Raw genomic sequence first — 21,243 nt, forward strand, 5'->3', positions numbered from 1 at the left:
ATGGATTCATGTGGACACTATATAAAACAGTGGGGAAAACAAGGGGATCAATGCCTTAAATCAGCACCATTCCCCAACCTTTAGGCACCAGGGACCGGTTCCATGGAGTTTGTTTTTTTCTGTGGACCAGGGGGCATGGTTCACGTATATGGTCCTTTGATCCCATGTGTGCGGCCTGGCTTCTGGCAGGCTGCACACATGAACCAAGGATTGGGGACCACTGCCTTAAATCATTTTGTGTGTCATGGAAAATAAAAAAGATCATGATATTAAGCATGCACTTCATATTGACAAACACATGCTCTATTTTCAGATCTATTCTACCTAAAATTAATTTCAAGAATCAGAAGCACCAGATTAGCTTCCTTCCCTTTCCAGATGAGAGTTGCTTCCACAGAAGGTTGAACAGAATCCCGAGACTGAACTTCAGGGAGCATGTCAAGTGCTTCTAAATCCACCAAACTACATCCACTAGAAGAGCAGCACCGGGGAAAGTGATCGACGCTATCCTAGGCGCTCTTAGTCTCGCAGGAGCCAAGCGCAGCCAGGAATGCATTGCTGTCAAAAGTTGGGGATTGGCCAAATATCCTTGGGAAGAGCCCGAGGAGGGAGCTTTTGGGAAGAAAAACCTAACTTCGCCATTCGAAGAAGATCCTGCTCGGGACTGGTAGAAGCTTCTCACCTTTTCTCTCCTGGAGGAAACCCTGGGAATGACGTCCACCGCTCGAGGCTGCCCTCGTGCCACTCGTCCCGCCCATTCCCCAGAGGGGGAGAAAAGATGGGAGGAGTGATGTGGTGGGTCGAGCCGGGCGGCGCGATCCACGAAGTGGCGACTAGAGAGAGTGGCCGCCTCCTTTTCTGCCGCCACCGTCGCCGCACCTGATCGGCTGGGGCTGGTGGAGCAGAAGCCGCCTCCTTTTATCTGGCTCCAGTAGGGCACCAGTCTCTCAGAATCGCTTCTCCCATGGCTTCAACCGGCAGTGGCGTGGAGGAGGTGCGCGTCTCGGTGTTGACCCCGCTCAAGTTGGTGGGGCTGGTATGCATCTTCCTGGCATTGTGTTTGGATCTGGGAGCCGTACTGAGCCCGGCCTGGGTGACGGCCGATCATCAGTCTTATCTGTCCCTCTGGGAGTCCTGCAACAAACTCGGCAACCCGGAGACATGGCGCTGCAAAACTACCTTGAACAGCGGTGAGAGAGGCCCCAATAAGTCCAGACTGCTTTGGGTGGTTCCCCATTCTTCCCCTTCCGCATCCCAAGCTTTCGGACCCCACCCAATGCAGCAGCGCTCTCCCTCCGACGCCTGGCCACGGTCACCTTTCCTGCTGCCGCTGCTCATAGCCCCGTCGCCCCACCCCGGCATCTTCGTTTTCTTCCCCTCTCTCCTTCCTTTTGCCTCCAATCCTTACCTCTGCGCTTGTCTTCCCCCAGGAACGATCCCCCCCCGCGCCTTTCTCGCAATTTCTTTCTTCCCAAGGAGCTGTTCCTCCCCCCTTTTAGTTCACGCCCAAGTTTTCCGGTGCTCAGATGGGCTTCCATAGCTTCGCTGGCTGTTATGACCCTCTGCAAGCTTCCTCTTTGCCCCGCCATTCGGCCAGCACTCGGTTGCCACCCTTACAAATTACCGGCGCAGTATCGCCTGTTTGGCGAGTCCTTCTTCATTGGGTAGCCACTTTAGAATTAGGTCTGACTTTGACACCAATACACCTTTCTTGACATTATGGCTGAAGTCTTGAGATTCTTCTCTCATCCCAGATTCTACATAGTATCCGCTCTTTATTCAATGATGCAATTACTTTATTTTTGTTTAAGTATTATTAAACAATCTTACCTTATTTCCTAACCAACCTCCCTAAACTCAATTTTCTATTTTAATCCTCTAGTGCTTTCTTCTGGATTTAGGCTTTCTGTCTTCTTCCTATTTTTTCAGCAGTCCTCCCATTTTTATAGCCCCAAGTGAAAGGGGGAAAGCCTACATTTATTTAAAAAGGATGCTTTTGGAAAACATCTGTTTTAATAGATTTAATATAACATATAATCTAATAATATAGCATACTCTCTTTGTCTCAGAAATAAAAATGTTGGAGAGATTTAGAGGAGAAAAATAAAGTTTGCAAATCCTTTATATCAGGTGATCACTTGAGAGATTCCATTTGAATATGTAATTATGGAATGAGTTTGAATCATGTCTAATCAAGTGTGCAGGTGATTGAATCAATATTTGGATGTTGTTTCAATTCAGGTCAGTGTTTGTACCTAGCACCTGTTTAACAATCCCTAAACCAACTGATGGCAAAATTTGGCATTCAGCTTCCTTATGGAGCCAAAATAAAGTCACATTTTTTTTCTGTCCATGTATGACCTCTTCTATGCCTCATTTCTCATTTCTCTCTCTCCCTCCCCCCCCATCCTTTGGCTGATTGGTATTTCTCTTATAGTATTTTCTCCAGGGTATCCATGGGTGGGGGGGAGAAATAGGGAACCTGTCCCAGTGTAAAATCTCTGTAGTTTCAAAGTGGGAGGTTGATTTTTTTCTTCCCTTCAACCAAGTACATGGTTTGCTCAGTCCGCAAACCTGTAGTTTGGGTTGTTTTTAATTTTCTACTGTATACAACAATTTAGTAAGTTTAACTCGACTTACCTTAGGTCTAATTTTATTTCAAACCACATCATTATACAATAAAATGTGGGTTTTCTATTGGTTCAAATGTGTATCTTACATTTTGTTCTGGCACAAATGGAAATTATTTGCATTGTTCTAAATAACTTTGCTTGGAACCTGTATTGGAAGTCATTTTCTTGTATTTATACCTGTCACTAGTCCCTGAAACATTTGGCCTGAGGTCTTTCTATTGGGTCCTTAAGAATATACATATATTTGAAAGAGACCTTGTACAGCTACTGGGGAGCCAACTTTGTATGAAACGTTTTTTTTTCTTTTCTTTCTTCTCTCTCTCCCCCTTATTCTCTTGCCCTACCCTACCCCAACACTGAAATTTATGTAGGAATGTTAGCCCAGACATCTCCTTAGCAACAGGGTTTCTTTGCCCCATTTCTTTCTCTCCTATATAATACCCCCTTGATTGCACAAAATCTTTCAAAAGAATTGGTTGCAAATGTGGGGGGATGAGTTTCAAATCTAGCATTCCTTTTCATCCCCCATATTCTTTTCTTATCTTTAAATAAATTACTAAATGCTAAATAGTGATTAATAGAGAGTTAAATATTTCCTAACTGCTTCTGATAATTATCCACCTTTTTAGCTGAGGAACTGAAGGTGGTTGCTATGGGTGGCAGATACACTTATGGGCTCATTCCAATTTTCCAGACTCTGAAATTCTCTTAAATTATACTGTACAATCAGTTTACTTATTTTTGTTTTGTTTTTAAAGTATCCTAGGATTTACAAGTTATTAGGAATGAATGTTGAAGTTAATTGAACAAAATTATTCATTGTATTTTGGCTGAAAGTCTGGCTTTGATTGCTCTCTGCAATCTGTGAATCTGCTCATTTGACACATCCACATACGTATATGCTTACCCTTCAAGGACAGTAAGTCCTGTCTATGTACTGGTAAAGATTCTTATTGTGCTTGGTGAGTCCATTATGTGAGTCCATTTCAGGTCCATTATGCTTCATTAGGTTAGTTTACATTGATGCTTATTCTTTTTTATAACATCTTCTATTTTCTCATTCCCCTTCCTGCAAAGCCTATTTTGCATAACAAACCTCTTTCCAGGAAGACATTGTAAGTTGTATAACAATTAGATGTACTTGAAAGGAGAGAGGTTTTCTGTGAAAATGCTTTTTAACTAAGGCCCCAGAGCAAACAATATTGTGAGTGGAGAAACAAAACCACAAGCATAGGGCACTGCCTTAAAATATTTGCTTTGTTTTCTCTTGAAAAACAGCAGCACAAGGGACATTATAAAGGATAGGAATACACTAGAGCCTGCTAAAGCATATCAAAGCTTTAATTGAAAAAAATCCTCTCTTAATTAAACTTGAAGCCCCGATTGCTCACAGAGAGGGCAAATCCATTGTTTTGAATCAAAAATGGTCTTTCTCCAGGTTTGCAGTTCTCTAAGTAATAAACTCTGATCTTACAGGGTTTTTTTTAAATGCAGACTGAATATCAATATATCTCTATTAATACAGAAGAGGAAAAAATGATTTAAAAGTTTAGATGATTTAGAAAAGACCAGTTATAGTTTATTTTCCTGAGAGTAAAAATGACCTATAGCTGGCATCGGTGGGTAGGAATATTTGATAGATTAGTAAAAAATACAATCCCATTTCAATATACCATTTAAAACAAGAAAAATATATCAAAAGGTTTTAATGAAAATCATGTAACTTGTAAATCAGAACAGCCCCTTGATATCTATAACTGTAAATGAAAATCACTAATTAGGATTCGATGCAATTGAGAGCAATAAAATTGGCCACAGGATCCATTCCTATGTTACAACTGAATGCCTTTACACGTATGTTTTCTTTCTTGCAGCATTTAAAATGTACATAATGTAGTCTGGGTAGCATAATTGTACAACACTGTTAAATCCTATGTTCAAAATCCTACATTCCTGAGTGATCCAAACTTTGATGTACCAAGAATAACTACAATGACTAAATGTGGTCTTTCCAAAAAATGATTATTTTGGTGTAAACACATATAAAAAGTCTATGGTGTGCTAAACTGACAGCATAAAACATGCAATAATAAACATTAATAAATAGTATGATAACTATTTTTATAATACATTATTATTATTTGGAGTTGGTTTCCTGGTGTTTTATTATATAATGTTTATGCAGCATTTAGATTTCTAAAGATACATTTCTTATTTTTTAGAAGGTGTACTGTGCAAACATATATTAATGAATACTTTAAATGTGGCATTTAAAAAATCTTAATTATTTTGATTAATCATTGCAGCCAATTATTTCTTTAAAATAGTGGAATGTGAAATATTTCAGATTCAACTTTCATGAGTTATTATAATACAACATGAATTATACCTGTTGGTATAAGTTTCTGTAAGTTTCTGTTTGTGTGTGTATTCGTAGATTTTCACAGGTGTAGGTATGCTGGTCTTGTTGTATTCGGGTCTTTTCCTGTGTTAGATTGAGATTGTCTTCGCAATTTTTCGGTGAGGTCTCACTCGCCATCCTCAGGGTGGAAGGTTGGCTACTGGCCAACCTCCCAGGATGTTGCAGCACAGGACTCAGGATATCACTACACTAGAGCTCAGGATGTCATCACACAGCCCATTACCCAGATCGTTACAACACAAAAGACTAATGCGCACACAGCTAGTAGCTCAGCCACACAGGATATTACGAAACAGCCGACTAATCTGCATACATCAACTCCATCAACTAATCAAGATGTAACAACACAGCCAACCAACCCGCTTACAGCAACAAAGCCATCACTCCACACACCCCCACCAATATTTATAGAAAGACGACAGCTCTGATCATGCTTTGCTCGCACAAGCACGAAGCCGAAGGCATCAGCCTGAAGATGGCGAGTGTGACCTCGTCGAAACGTCACCAAGATACTCTCAATCTTACATGGGAAAAGAACCGAATACGCCAAGACCTGCATACCTGTACCTGTGAAAATCTACGAAAACAAATGTATGTATTTTGTATGTATGTATATACACTATATTGCCAAAAGTATTTGCTCACCCATCCACATAATCAGAAGCATTTGTGAGCGAATACATTTGGCAATATAGTGTATATTAAATACCTGATCTATTATATAGTAGGTATTTATACATCACTCTGATTTTTACATTCGTAGTTAGCAGAAGTGCATGTGTCAGCGTTCCAAAATATCATGCAGAATTAAATCAGAGTCAAAGGCAAAACTATCCTTAAAGTTCCCATTTAAGAAGGCAGGAATGTTGGCATTGTGTTATGGAATCCCAATTCTGGAAGTTACATCAGAATCCCACCCAGTTAAAAGTTCATGATCTTGTTCCCACAATCCATCACATAGTCACATCTTCTTCTTCCACGCTAGCACCTACGCCCAACTGCTTCCGATCAGATGCCAAGGTGTAGAGACAAAAGATGACCTTGAGCTTCTAGAAAGGAATTTTTTATTTTGAAAACAACCCCTTGCTATTCCCCACGCACACACTTAATGAGAGTGTGACAGGCCAAAGATTCTTAAAGGAACTGCTGTAGGCCTGACAGGCGGCCTCTCTTCAAAAGAGAAACAGTTTCTGGAAAAGAAAATTAAAGAAAGGTTACTATATAGACCTAACCACCGCTTCCTCCCCGAGGGGGACCCTTTGGCTTATCAGGGAACTTCTCATGGAATTGTTTCATTAATTTATCTGCCTTTAAATCCCAACTTTTCACCCATGTAGCTTCAGACAAAGGGTACCCCTTCCAATACACCAAATATTGTAAGCGACCCCTATACATCCTGGAATCTAAGATTTTTTTCACTTCATAATGTGTTTCCCCTTCTACCACTACAGAAGGAGGGGGAGCTTGGGTGGATGGCCTTATGCTAAACTCCATCACAGGTTTTAACAAGGTACAATGGAATACAGGGTAAATTTTCCCTAGAATTCTGGGTAGGCTGAGTCTAACTGTAACTGGGTTAATTATCTTTTCTATTGGGAAAGGACCTAGGAATTTTGGGCCCAATTTCTTGCTAGGCATCCTCAATCTTATGTATTTTGTAGATACAAAAACCTTGTCCCCCACCCGAAAGGGGGGTTGGAGGGAACGTTGTTTATCAGCTTGCTTCTTGTAGGCTTCTGCCGCATCGGTTAGAGCCTTCTTCGTATTTTCCCATCCCTTCTTTAGTGTTTCCATCCATTCATTCAGAGACATGGAGGAGGGAGGTTCTTTAGGCAGCTCAGGCATGGGAATGCACTCCATGCCACTGGTAATCTGAAACGGAGTTAAACCGGTACTGCTGTGGACCGCATTGTTGTATGCCACTTCAGTGAAGGGTAATAAGTCTGACCAGTTGTCTTGCTGATAGTCCACATAACACTGGAGGTATTTTTCCACCATCGCATTGGCCCTCTCTGCTGCGCCATTTGTGCTGGGATGAAATGCTGAGCTGAGTCCCTGTGTGGACCCAATTGATCTGAGGAACTCTCTCCAGAACTTGCCGGTGAACTGAACTCCGCGATCTGAAATGACCCTTTTTGGCACCCCGTGCAGACGATAAATGTGTTTCACAAACATTTTTGATAATTTCTTTGCGGATGGCAACCCTGAGCAAGCGATGAAATGTGCTTGCATGGAAAACAAATCAATAACTGTCCAGATTACTCTATTACTGCCACTGTCTGGAAGCTCGACGATGAAATCCATGGCGATCTCTTCCCATGGTCGGCTGGGGCTGGCCACTCGTTGTAGTAGTCCAGGGGGCTTTCCCGGCTGGGTTTTCATTGTGGCACAAGTAGCACAGCTTTTGACATAATCTTCCACCTCCGTTTTCATCTTTGACCACCAAAATTGACGTCTGGTGAGGTGGAGTGTTTTTAGGAATCCAAAGTGGCCTCCTGGTTTCGCATCATGACTCCGCTGTAGCACTTGCAGCCTCATCCCTGCAGGAACGTACAGCTTGGACCCCTTCCAGGCTAAGCCATCGTTCACCGTTAGGGTGTCCTTGTTGTTGTTGAACCACGGGTCCGTCCGGAGAGCTGCTTTCAGCTCGGTCGTCAGCTTATCTTGGCTTCAAGTGGTGACTTGAGCTGCTTTTTGGTGAGAGGGAGATATGATGGTGTGGATAACTTCTTCCTTCTTACTGTCATATTGCGGTTTTCTTGACAGAGCATCTGCTAACAAGGTCTTTCCTGCGGGGATATGTTTAATTTCGAATTTGAACCTTTGGAAGTATTGTGCGCAGCGAACTTGCTTAGGGGATAACCTCCGATGGGCTAAAAGAGCTTCGGGGTTTTTATGATCAGTCTAGACCTCAAATGGTATGTCCCCCCACCTCTAGGAGATGTCTCCAGGTGAGCATGATCCACCTGATCGCGAATGCCTCTTTCTTCCAAATGTGCCACCTTCTTTCAGTAGGGGTGAGTTTCTTGGAGATATAAGCGCATGGCAAGAGGTGGCTTTCCTTACTTTTTTACAGTAGTACTGCGGCTATTGCTACATCACTGGCATTTGTCTGGATTATAAATAGTCACTCTGGGTCAGGATGCTGCAATATGGGCTCTTGGGCAAAGACCCGTTTTAATTTCTCAAAGGCTTTTTGACAGTCCATTGTCCACTTTAGTGATTGGTTTGCTTTTGGCTTTGTTGGGGAACAACTCGTCTTTAGTAGCTCAGTTAATGGTAGGGCAATTTCAGCGAAAGTTGGAATGAACTGCCTATAAAAATTCGCAAATCCAAGAAAGCTTTGTAGTTGTTTGCAAGTACTTGGAGGTTTCCAATCCAACATCCCTTTTACTTTTCCTAGATCCATTTCTACTCCTTCGTTGGAGGTACGATACCCCAGGTAATCTAGTGAGGTGTTGTGGAACTCACACTTTGACAATTTTGCATACAGCTTGGCAGCTAGAAGTTTTTTCAGAACTCGCCGCAGTTTCACATGTTCTTTTAGGGTCTCAGAGAAAATCAAGATGTCATCTAAATAAATGAGTACTCCGCAGTACAGGTGGTCATGTAGCACCTCATTTATGTACTGCATGAAGATTGCGGGTGCTCCTTGTAGTCCAAACGGCATGACTTTGCTCTGGAATCTTCCCAGGGGAGTGTTAAATGCGGTTTTCCACTCATCCCCTTTTTGGATTCGTATGCGGGAAAATGCCTCTCTCAAGTCCAGTTTGGTGAAGATTTTGCCTTTAGCCAAGTGGTTCAACATATCATTCATGAGGGGGAGGGGATAGGTGTTTTTTCTCATACTGCATTCAAGGCTCACAGATCTACATAGAGGCGAACTCCACCATCTTTCTTTTCTCTGAAGAACACTGGGGCTGCTACTTTTGACTTTGCTGGTTCAATAAAACCCCTTTTTAAATTGGTGTTGATGTACTTCCTCAATTCAGTCATCTCCTTGGGAGTCATAGAGTACATTTTTGGCTTTGGTAAGGCTACCCCAGGTTTGAAGTCTATCGCACAATCTGTGGGGTGGTGAGGTAGAAGGTAGTTTCCTCACTGAACACCCCCGCCAAGTCCCAGTAGACCTTTGGGACTCATTGGATCCCCAGAGGTTTGGTGTCTGCTGCAGGTTCCGGATGGTTTGGGCTGTTGGTTCTAATCGTTCCTGGGTGGCCTTTAGGCTCCACGGTTGCTAACGGCCCAAAATCAATGATCAATTTTCTAACACCGTCTTCCCACTTTAATAGTAGGTGCCCACTTGTACAGCCATGCAAGTCCCAAGATAATTGACTCCTGCATTCTAGGAGCTACAATGAATCTGAGGAGCTCATAGTGGCGGCCTATCTTCAACTTGACTAATTCAGTGATCTTTCTGGCCAGAGCGCCCCCAATTAAGGTTCCATCTACTTGCTCAAACCGAATAGGGTGGGTCAGGGGACTTGTGCGTAAACCTAGCTGCTCCACTATTGACATGCTGATTAAGCATCTGGTGCAGCCGGTGTCTATGATTGCCCCAACTTCCCCTTCTACCCCCATTCTGGGCACTTGAAGTTGGGATTTTATCGTAAAAGAGGGAATAGGTGCACTCACCATTGGGTTGTCTTCAGCATTTTCAGCCTCCTCCTCCTCTGAGGCCCTAGCTTCTTCAATAGCAGGGCTCCCCGCCTCCATTGGCTGCTGTAGTAAACAGGTCTTTTCTGGTGGCTTTCTAGGTTTTTTCTTCATTGCACTGGCAGGTGGTTGGCACTGTTGTGTAACAGGAGCTGGAGCCAGGCATTCTGTTGCTCTGTGCCCCATCTGACCGCATCAGTAACACTTTATAAAGGCCCCACAAGGGGTTGGTGGAGGCTTTTCAGCTTGCTGCCTCTGCGTACGTTGGCCCAATGGTTTTTTGGCAGGGGTTCCAGTACCAGGCTTTTGATAAGTGTTAATCTCGGGGTCTAATATGATTGCAGTGGTGTACCAATCTTGGAGACGTTCTGGGATCCCCCTTACGGGACAAGCTTCTTTCAGTTTGGGATCTAAGGCCTTTTTGAATGTGTAGACCAAGAATCTTTCTGGCCAGTAGCATAGTCTCCCAGCTATTCTCCGGAACTCCCAAACTAATTCCTTCATGGGATGACCAGCCTGTCGCAATTTGTGGATCTGGTCTTCAGCATTCACATTTTGGGCCACATCGCTAAACCTAGCACGCATCAGTTGGATGAACCCATTTATATTATCTAGCTCAGGAGTCGCTTCCTCATGGAGCTCTGCTATCCACTACGCAGCCTCCTTCATTCATCCCCTCTGCTATTTCTCTCGATCAGATGGGTATTGTGGCCCCACTACGCCCATACTCGATTCAGGAAATAAGCCAGTTTATCTGGGGTCCCATTGAATGTTGCATGAAACCGTGGGGGTGTGGGAGGAGGGGGTGCTGGTGGTTGAACAGGGGCAGCTTGTTGGTCTGCTGCTGGGGGTGGTAAGCCCCTCTGTTGACCCACACCCATCGGTTGGGCAAAAGCCTGTGGAGGCATTGCTGGGGGGGGGGGGCTGGACCCAGTGGTGGTCCCATTCCCTCGGTTTGTCCAGGAGCAGTTATCTGGGAAGGTGCCATCTGCTGGAAGAGAGCAGGCATCCCTTGACATTGAGCCCATCCATGACCTGGGAAGAAAGCCCACCCTTGATTTGCTTGATTCATGGGTTCGGAGTCACCCCTTTGCAGCTGTGGGGAGGTGCATGTGTTTTAGGCCCCTTTCTGCCAACTGGATTGACCTCCCCTATTTGGAGGGAGGTCTGGTTGCATTCTAGAAGGAGGGAGGGGTGCTGATGTGACTGCTCTAGGCATTGCCCCAGCAGCAAGGGTGTGGGTTGATTCATTAGTTACTGTATGGAAGGAGCCAACATCTCCACTCCACTGTGTAGAAATTTCTCTGCTAGGAAAGGAGAATGTGGGCGGTGCCAGATTCCACTGAGGGGTCCCTGAAGAGGGGAGTGTTTTTATTTCACTCACGTTTAGCCGTAGGAAATGGTCTGGAAGGCCCATTAGAGAAGGGCTGCGGGTGGGTGACTGAGTTCTCCATTCATCAGATCTTCTGGTCATTGTCTAGTCATCTGTTGGAGTTTCCCTGGCAACCCCTCTTGTTCTAGCAGGCATTCCTTAGAAGTCATAAATCTTGAGGCATCATCGCGGAACTCCTTTCCCCGGGCTCCCAATTGGTATTCCCTTTCCTTAATCTCTGCAGCTTCAACTATTTCTTTAGAAGGCACATATTGAGTCTCGGCCAATATAAGCAAGCCGTTATTTTTGGCTTTCTCAGCTGCATTTTTTTCTTCCTCCATCTTCACTGTATTTTCATACTGCCCAGGGTTGGGTCAGAACTGGGATTCAGTACCCCCTGACAGCTTCCCAGCTTGGGATGCTGATAATTATCTTAAGGGAGAATTGGGATAATATCAGCATTCCAAATATCATGCAGAATTAAATCAGAGTCAAAGGCAAAACTATCCTTAAAGTTCCAATTTAATAAGACAGGCATGTTTGGCATCCTGCTATGGAATCCCAATTCTGGAAGTTACATCAGAATCCCACCCAGTTAAAAGTTCATGATCTTGTCCCCACACCCACAGTCCATCACATGGTCCAATCTTCTTCTTCCACGCTAACACCTATGCCCAACTGCTTCCGATCAGGTGCCAAGGTGCGGAGACAAAAGATGACCTTGAGCTTCTAGAAAGGAATTTTTTATTTTGAAAACAAAACATTCTACCCCTTGCTATTCCCCTCCCCTTAATGAGAATGTGACAGGCCAAAGATTCTTAAAGGAACTGCTGCAGGCCTGACAGCATGTTTTACATGAGAACCATTACACAAAAGCAAAACTGACAATACAAAGCAGCTCTCTTCGTGATACTTGTAGACCATAACTTTAAATGAACTGTGGCAATGGATATTTGCAAGTAGCCCAGCAAGACTGGTAGTCACTCTATATTGCTCTTTCTTGTTTACTGTGAAAATCTTAAAGAATGTAAATTGAATTTTGTTAAGGCTAAAATATAATACCTAGGGGGAAAAAGTTAATATAAAAAATACCAAAGCAACCACCATATTTAATTTTAATTTTTATAGATTTCTTTTTAAAGCTTTCTAGAGCATAGCATATAAGTGTGTATTTGTGTGTGTGTACACATACATACAAATGCACAAACACACACACATTCATATATACATGCCTAAATCAAACAATTTAATGGTATAAAATATACTGTATAATGGTTTCAGCGCTGAAGGCCATGGACTGTAATCTATAATGCTGGTCCAGTGAGGAAGATTTTTCTCAGCTTCCCAGTCCAGGACTGAAGGAAAGTCAACAGCTCCAGTTTGTCCAGCCAGCTTCTGTATTTAAAGTAAGATTAGACTTGGTATCTCTCCATTTGTAGTCTAACAAAGAACTGCCAAACTATTGGTTCTTGTTAATGATATAGATATAGATAAAGAAGATAGATAGATAGATAGATAGATAGATAGATAGATAGATAGATAGATGATAGATAGATAGATAGATAGATAGATAGATAGATAGATAGATAGATAATATACAGATGGATGGACAGACAAACCACCCTATGTTCAGAATATTAGATCAACTTTTTTAACAGAAGGATAATTTTTCTTTTAAGTGAAGACATTTAATGTCTTCATGTGATCAACTGCATATATGGGCCTAGAAAAGAACTTGTGATTGCAAAAAATCCCAATTTTGTACCATGCACAAAATATTTATGTAACATTTGTAAGATTGTTTACACTGTTTAGTCCACAAAAGGTAAACTAAATATGGCTTTTGAATTGTTTTAACCTTTCAATGCTAGTTGGATGTAAAGACTATATATAGCAGGAGTCCCCAACCTCTGGTCCATGGACTGGTACTGGTCCATGGAATGCCAGAAACTGGACAGCACAAACAAGCTAACCCCTATCTGTATGATGCAGGTAGCACAAAAAACCATGTGCTCTCATGTCCATGGAAAAACCTTTCTCCATGGAACCAGTCCCTGGTGCCCAAAAGCATTGGGGGCCACTGATATATAGCATCTGGGGAAGAGATGTTGAGACTCTAGAAAGAGTACAGAAAAGAGCAACAAAGATGATTAGGGTCTGGAGGCTAAAACATATGAAGAACTGTTGCAGGAATTGGGTATGTCCAGTTTACTTAAAAGAAGGATTAGGGGTGTTCCAATATCCAAGGGGCTGTCATGAAGAAGGGGTCAATCTATTCTCCAAAGCACCAAAAGGCAGGACAAGAAGCAATGGATTGAAACTAATCAAGGAGAGAATCAACCTAGAACTAAGGAGAAATTTCTGACAATTAAAATAATTAATAAGTGGAACGACTGTCCTCCAAAAGTTGTAGGTGCTCCAACATTGGAGTTTTTAAGAAAAGATTGGACAACCATTTGTCTGAAATGGTATAGGGTTTTCTGCTTCAGTGGGGGTTGGACTAGAAGACCTCCAAAGTCTCTTCCAACTCTGTTTTTCTATTATGAAGTATCAGGATACTTCAGTTGTGTCATCAGTTAGAGGGAATTACTTGATGAGCTTAAAAAAATGTTCAGAGGGAAAAAAAGAAGAAAAGTAATATCAATAGTTATTATTATCTCTAGTCAAGGAAACCAAGGTTAGAAAACTCTAGAGTCAATGATTACTTGACTTTTATTGGTAAATTAAGGAATGTAGGTACTGATCAGCAGTTGTTGTAGTCCTGAATATCACTGTGAAATGTTATGCAATGACATGAGCAAATCATCCCTGTCATCATTAGGATCCTCATCATCTCCAATGCCCAAAGTTCATTTCAGCAAGATCTCTCAAGATTTTGTGCAAGTGTGCCAGAATCTTCCTATATACGATTATTATACATGGCTCATCAGATTTAGAAAACTCTGGTAATTTTTATTATTATTTGGGGGAACATCAGGTAGATGCCGTAACATTCATGAGCACTATATTGCCGACTTCTGAAAAGTGGCATAACTCTATTTCTTGACCCAATGAATAAATACAGTATATACACATAGGAGTAAGAGATGAAGGAACTTGATATCTTTTCCTGTGGTTTTTTGCACTGAAAATCTTTAATATTAACTAAACTCCAGCATAATTTTGAGAGAATATAAGCAGTGCTTTGCTAGACTAGATCCCTGGTCTATCTATTCCAATAATCTGTTCTCACAGTGATTACCAATTAGTCCACTTGTCTCCCAGCAGAAGGTCTTCATAGTTAGTTACACTGCCATCAAGGTTATAGCCATTGATTCCCATGACACCCATGTACTGGTCCAACCCTTTCCTTGAAACAATCAAACTAGAAGCTAACACTATATCTTGTGATAGCGAATTCCAAAATCCGTTTCATTGAGTGATCATTGGCTCTATTATCCTGGAAAGGGGGAAACAGTTTTTCCTTGTCTGCTTTATCCACATCTTGCATTATTTTACATACCTCAATCAATAGCAATAGCAATAGCAATAGCAGTTAGACTTATATACCGCTTCATAGGGCTTTCAGCCCTCTCTAAGCGGTTTACAGAGTCAGCATATTGCCCCCAACAACAATCCGGGTCCTCATTTTACCCACCTCGGAAGGATGGAAGGCTGAGTCAACCCTGAGCCGGTGAGATTTGAACAGCCGAACTGCAGAACTGCAGTCAGCTGAAGTAGCCTGCAGTGCTGCATTTAACCACTGCGCCACCTCGGCTCTATCATACAGCTTCTCATTCTACTCCTTTCTATAATAAAAATGCCCACAGTTGATACTTTCATTGAACTGTTGATATTTAATCCAAGATCTCATCACAATTTTTATCTAATGATTAAGAAGGAAGAATGAATAACGAATTACAACAATAGTACCTTCTTCAAATTAGTTAGAAGTTATTTTTACAGATTCAGTTCCTTAGAATGAACAGCATAGGAGCATCACTGCTCAGTCTGTCAGGGTTCAAAGCTATTCTTCATTTTCCCATTATAAAGAAAATTGCTCCCTCATAGCATTCATAAGAAAATGTACAACCATGGTTATTGTTATTTTATTATGAAAATAGTTTGGTTACACAAGCCTTTGAAGCAGTTCAGATTACAATTTTAAGGGCCTTTCTCCAAGTATTCCAGTGGGCCTCCAACCATAAGATTGGAATCTTCATTAATTTTCCTAGGGTACAGTATGTGACTCTGCAGGTAAAAAGGTGCATCTGGTTATAGTTATCTAATAATGTTCTGATAACAGATTATCTCATTTTACACACAACTGCATGTTTTTTTTTAGAATTAAGGGAACTTGACAGATATCAAATATTGTGACTTTTGATCTCATTGTCTAATCTTGCTTAGTTAAGAAAGAGATTGGTTAGATTTAAAACAATATGTTCAACATTTTGTGGTATTCTATGGGCCTGTTTGGGAGCTAATTTTTCAGGAGAATGTTTAGGAAATATACTTTGCAATTCCATTAGTGAATTTTCATCCTTGCTTGATTTATTGTTTTGCATTTCTCAGTTTCAGAAGCAAGATTTCCAATGACTCCAATCCAAATATGACTTTGACCAAACTCCTTAGAGAAAATAGAAACAGTTTTTAATGCAACAGTTCTTGGGCGATGCCTTGTTGTCAGTGACGTGCGGTGAAGCTTCTGGCTGGTGAGGCAAAACGAAAGAATGTGGCTCCCCCCCCCCCTGCAGCAGGCTGGAGTGAGAGCCGCGGTCTCCCAGCCAGCAGCCCCAGGAGGAAACGGTGAAGAGGGGTGGGGGGTGTTCCAAGAAGCCCCCTCCCCTTTTGGCACTCCGCAAGGCCTGCCAGAGCTCTGGGAGAAAGCGGCGGGAGCGGAATGCTGTCATCTATTGCTGGAAAGTCTGGCGAGGGAAGCGGGGCTTGTGGAGACTCGCTCGCAGCTGGCTTCTCTGGAGCGGAGGGATACGCTCCGCTTCTATCGCCCCCCTCCACTTCAGAGAAGCCGGCTGCGAGCGAGTCTCCACGAGCCCCGCTTCCCTCGCCGGACTTTCCAGCAATAGATGACAGCATTCCGCTCCCGCCGCTTTCTCCCAGAGCTCCGGCAGGCCTTGCGGAGTGCCAAAAAGGGGAGGGGGCTTCTTGGAACAGCCCCCCACCCCTCTTCACCCTTTCCTCCTGGGGCTGCTGGCTGGGAGACGGAACCAGGGCTGCAAACACTCTCCCCACCCCTCTTCGCCTTTCGCCTCCGCGGTTCCTCCTCGCCCCCCACCTCCTCCATCCCCAAGTCTGTGTCCGCCAGGCGTCTCGCGTTTATGCCCGCCATAAACACGAGACGCCTGGCGGACACAGCAGGGGGATGGAGGAGGCGGGGGGGCGAGGTGGCAGCCGGCGAAGAAAGGGGAGAGGAGGAGGAGGAAAGGAAGAGGGGAGCAGGATGGGGGGGAGAGGGCTGCCCCTCTCTTCTCAAACAAACAAGGCTCCCCTCCCTGCGTCTGCTCCTTCCCTCTCTTCTCAAACAAACTCTCTCTCAAATTGAGAGAGAGTTTGTTTGAGTGAAGTTAAGAAACACACACACACACACACACACACACACACAGAGACAATAAAAACAAATAACAATTACTTAAATTACAAATAAATTGAATTCCTCCCCCCTGCCCCCGCCCTCTGACCAACATACCTTCCAGCTACGCCAAAATTCCAGATTCAGTCTAGCCAGGCTCCAGGGCCAGGCAGGCTAGGATAGTGGCTCCTAGAGCCACCACGTGCCCTCTGCAGGAAGAGGCCCGAGAACTATAGGCCTCATTTGCATACTAATTTTTTTGCTTTTAACCCTTGGTTAACCCTTAAAAGGCAAAAAAATCCTTATGCAAAGGAGGCCCCGAGTTCTCTGGCCTCCTCCTATACTTAAACACTATGTACACTTCAAATCACTGTGAGTTGAAGTCTGGTAGCAACTAGCTTGGCCTTAATTTTAGAAAAAAATATTTAAAATTCCTTCCTTTTCCTGAGGAGACTGGTGAGGCCCCACCTCCCCTGCCTCTAGTGAGTGCACGTCCCTGCTTGTTGTATTGTGTGCCCCATTGCAGTAACAGGATAAGGCAGAGTGATGAATGTAGAGGGGTGGAGGGTGGAGCTAATAGTGAGATGCTGTAATGCTAGTTTTGTCATTTTAACAAAGGCAACAAGAACCTATAAATAACTATCATACTGACTTAATAATTAGGCTTCGGATGTACAGGGATGATAGACTGGATGAAAAGTTGAGCTTCTTCCTTTTAGATGGCAGTTTGGCAAAAAAGAATTGCAAAATATCTTGTAGTTTCTACCACTACAGCATGATTGTCTAGCAATCTTGGATAATTTTTTTTATTTGACCCAATTTGCTTCCTCCCTACTTTTATTCATATCTTACTGTTTTAATACCCTTTGCTTTTTCCTAATTAGCAGCTACTCTTTTTTAATTATTTCAGACTATGTATCTCTTGTATATGTTGTACATCTCCTTGGATTGTTCATGTTTGAGCTGGTTTTTTTCAGAAACGATTAAACTACTTGAAAGCATATTTTTAACAAATAGAGGAATCTTCAGTGAAGTGTATACCACAATAATTTATTTTGTTGAAACTGCTGCTGTGTAGCAGTTAAAATTTTAATGCTTCCTACACATTTAAATACTTTTTAATTGGACTTCCAAAGTTTAAAAGATGCTTTTACTGCTAGTGATAATATAAGTAGACTAAATATTTTATGAGGTTTATATTTAGAATCAAGTAGATAGCAACCTTGAATCACATTGTGTTTATCTTTTGCAAAAAGATAATACAATAGGATTTCTATTCTATTAAGTCATAAAAGTGATTTGCAGCATCATATTATTTTATATGACTTTGCTTTCTTCAATAACATAACAGGTGACATTCTGCAGTAATCCCAACAACTTTTCATAAATGAATTTAATATCTAATCAATGCATATGCATTCAAGATGGCAGCAACAGAGGAAGCACAGTTACATTGCAGAGAGTTAAAAGAAGATAAAAGTTACTATTTAAGTAAGATAAATGATAGGAGGAGGGTGGAGAGGGAAAGACAAATCATAGACTAAATCATAGAGAAAGAAAAAAAGAGGAGAAAGGAAAAGGAGAGGAAAGACTGGAGAAATAGTTGAAGTCTACCTGTCAATTACAGGCCTCTCTCATCTTTTTAAGTGGGAGAACTTGCACAATTGGTGGCTGACTAAATACTTTTTTGCCCCACTGTATCTATCTATTAAAGAATATCTCTATTTAAGAATAACATGATAATTTCTTCCAATACTTTTCACACTATGCTTCACACTTCACACAACTCAAACCTGGTTAGCAAAGATAACTATTAGGCAGATTTTTTTAAATTTTAATGTTTTTATTCCCCAGTCCCATTTAGGATTGTGTTATATGAAATGTAACTTCTAAAAACACTGTTTTGCTTTAATGCAATGGAATGAAAAGTAATGGCTTATTATAGAAAGTATCCATATGAAAAATAGAATAGAACAATTCATGCTTTTAAGAAAAATCCATAATGCATGTTACTCTAAGAAATGTTGAAACTGTGGAAAGATAAGAGACGAACAATTTAAATTTCTTAAAGGGAAGAAAGGTCATTACTGAAGCACTGATAAACCAAAGCTTTAAAATAGAACAGGAGCAGATTGATTTGATCAGTCTTACAAAAACGATTCTGAAAATGTAAAGCTAAACTTCAAGAATAAAAGTCATCAAGATGGTTAAATATTGAGCAATGTTAATTTGCATGTTATCAAAAATACTCAAAAAATTATCTGTGAAACACATTAGTTTACAGTTAAATCAAACATGCAGAACAATGTGTGCATTGAAATAGTGGGATTTAAAGTAATCACTTTCCTGATTAAGTCTGATCAGTAGCACCTTTGAATATTTTAAAATAATTTGAAAAGGAGCACTGAGTCTTAATGCAGTGTCTTCCAAGTATTAACTAGGTATAAATCTACTTGAAATAGTGTTCAAATGTGTTCTAGAAGATTCAGTTTATAAGTGTAGTCCCCAACTTTTGAGACCAAAATGTGCAAGGAAGATCTACATATTACATCTACAACTGTTCTTCCTGTTTTTTAAAAAAATGTTTAAAATCTTTCCAACATTTCAGCTGTGAAAATGTGAAATTAAATGAGCTCACCTACACACACTAAACTCGATTCTTCTTCCTTGTGAGGCTCCTCTTGGTGCATTTACACTTGTGAGTAGCATCTGGAATGCCTCTCTGAAGCACCCAACAGTGGTCTGCCATCATTGTAATGCTCCATTTTCCCTGATATCTCCTTTCCATCTCTTCAATGTCTTGGTGGAATCGTTCACCTTGATCTCACTCACAGCTCCCAAATTTTCAGGAAAGTAGTCAAGGTGGGACTGGAGGAAATGCACTTTCAAACTCATCAGGCAACCTAAAGCTTGAAATGCTTTCAGCATTCTTCTGATGATCTTTTTGTAGTAAGGCTCTTTGTTATTTCCTAAAAATTTCTGTACGACTTCTTTAAATGCAATCCACCCTTCATTTTCAGCATCCGTCATGGTATTGACAAACTCTTGATCAATTATAAGCCTTCTAATGTCTAGTCCGACGAACACACATTCCTTCAATTTTGCCTCCGACAGGCATGGAAACTTGGTGACCAAGTATTTGAAGCATTCTCCATCTCTTGGAAATGATTTTACAAATTGCTTCATCAATCCCAATTTTATGTGGAGAGGTGGTAGAAGAACTTTATGGGAAGGTACCAAAGTTTCTCGGATGTAATGGAGGGAGCTCCTGTTACTTGTCCTAGCTTCTGCCAACCTACCAGTTCGAAAGCCTATAAAAATGCAAGTAGAAAAATAGGAACAACCTTTGGTGGGAAGGAGACAGCACTCGGTGTACCTTCGGCATTTAGTCATGCCAGCCACATGACCATGGAGATTTCTTCGGACAGTGCTGGCTCTTCGGCTTTGAAACAGAGATGAGCACCGCCCCCTAGAGTTGGGAACGACTAGCACATATATGTGAGGGGAACCGTTACCTTTTAATAATATATTAACTGCCCCTTATTCTATGAATATTCATTGAGGTGTACTATAAATATTGAACTGAATTTTTATTTGTTCATTTAAAAAAAAAAAGTCAATTAAATAGTTCCCAAATCTTGATTTTGATCTAAGCTAGCTTTAAAAAAGTGTATAAATCTAGAATGTACTTACAGGTCAGTAGAAAACCTGGCAGATGATTTATTAACTGCTATGTTTTTTTTTAAAAAGAAGAAGAATCATTCAGCTAATTTAGATAAAGGTATTTGATTCAGGCCAGTGTTTTTCAAACTTGTCAACTTTTAAGATATCCATGACATGCAGGCAGGGGGGGCAGGGCCTCATCACTGTCATCATGAAAAGAAAAAAAATTAAAAGGAAAAAGGCTGAGGTACTTGCTGCCAGAGTCACAGTGGATGACTCTGCTTAGTGCTTAACTGTTTAAAAAAGCCTTTTAAAAAAGTGCCGTCTGCAGGAGGAGGCGAGAGAACCACGTGCCTCATTTAGTCTATTTTTATGATCACTTGAGCAGAGTTAAGCAAGGGTTAAAAGCCGAAAAATTCCTTATGTAGATGAGGCACGCAGACATAGAGTGGGATGGCGGACAGGGCAGCAGGGCTTGAAAGTCCCGGCGCCGTGTCCACCATACAGCAGGACGCGTCCTGCTCTATGGCGGACATGGCGCTGCGACTTTAAAGCCCTGCCGCCATGTCCGCCATAGAGCGGCTTTTGCCCGCTTGACTCACCAGCCATAAACCTCACCGCACCTCACTGTAAGATATATAGATTTCAACTTCCAGAATTCCCAAGCCAGCTGTTCTGAAAGTTGAAATTCATACATCTTAAAGTTGCCTAGTTTGAAAAACACTGATTTATATTGAACTGTGTTAGTCACCTCTCTTTTGCAGAATCAGTCCATCTATATTCATTCAATTCATTGTATGTATGTATGTATGTATGTATGTATGTATGTATGTATGTGTGTGTGTATGTTCCAGAATAACTCTGGAACACCTCGAGCAATTTCAACCAAACTTGGTACACAGATGACTTACTCTCTGGAAAAAAATAC

The 21,243-nt window shown here is 41.7% G+C and overlaps 1 protein-coding gene across 1 annotated transcript in view; it reads left to right on the forward strand.

Moving 5' to 3' along the window:
- Positions 1-797: 797 nt before the first annotated feature.
- The window catches only part of TMEM47 (transmembrane protein 47), a 44,518-nt gene continuing 24,072 nt past the window's right edge, over positions 798-21,243 (forward strand). Inside the window, exon 1 of the mRNA XM_032219155.1 lies at positions 798-1,190. Coding sequence (XP_032075046.1) covers positions 965-1,190 — 226 coding nt within the window. The 5' untranslated portion in view covers positions 798-964. The remainder of the gene's footprint in view (positions 1,191-21,243) is intronic.

The sequence above is a fragment of the Thamnophis elegans genome, chromosome 6 (assembly GCF_009769535.1).
Source record: "Thamnophis elegans isolate rThaEle1 chromosome 6, rThaEle1.pri, whole genome shotgun sequence".
Taxonomy (NCBI): domain Eukaryota; kingdom Metazoa; phylum Chordata; class Lepidosauria; order Squamata; family Colubridae; genus Thamnophis; species Thamnophis elegans.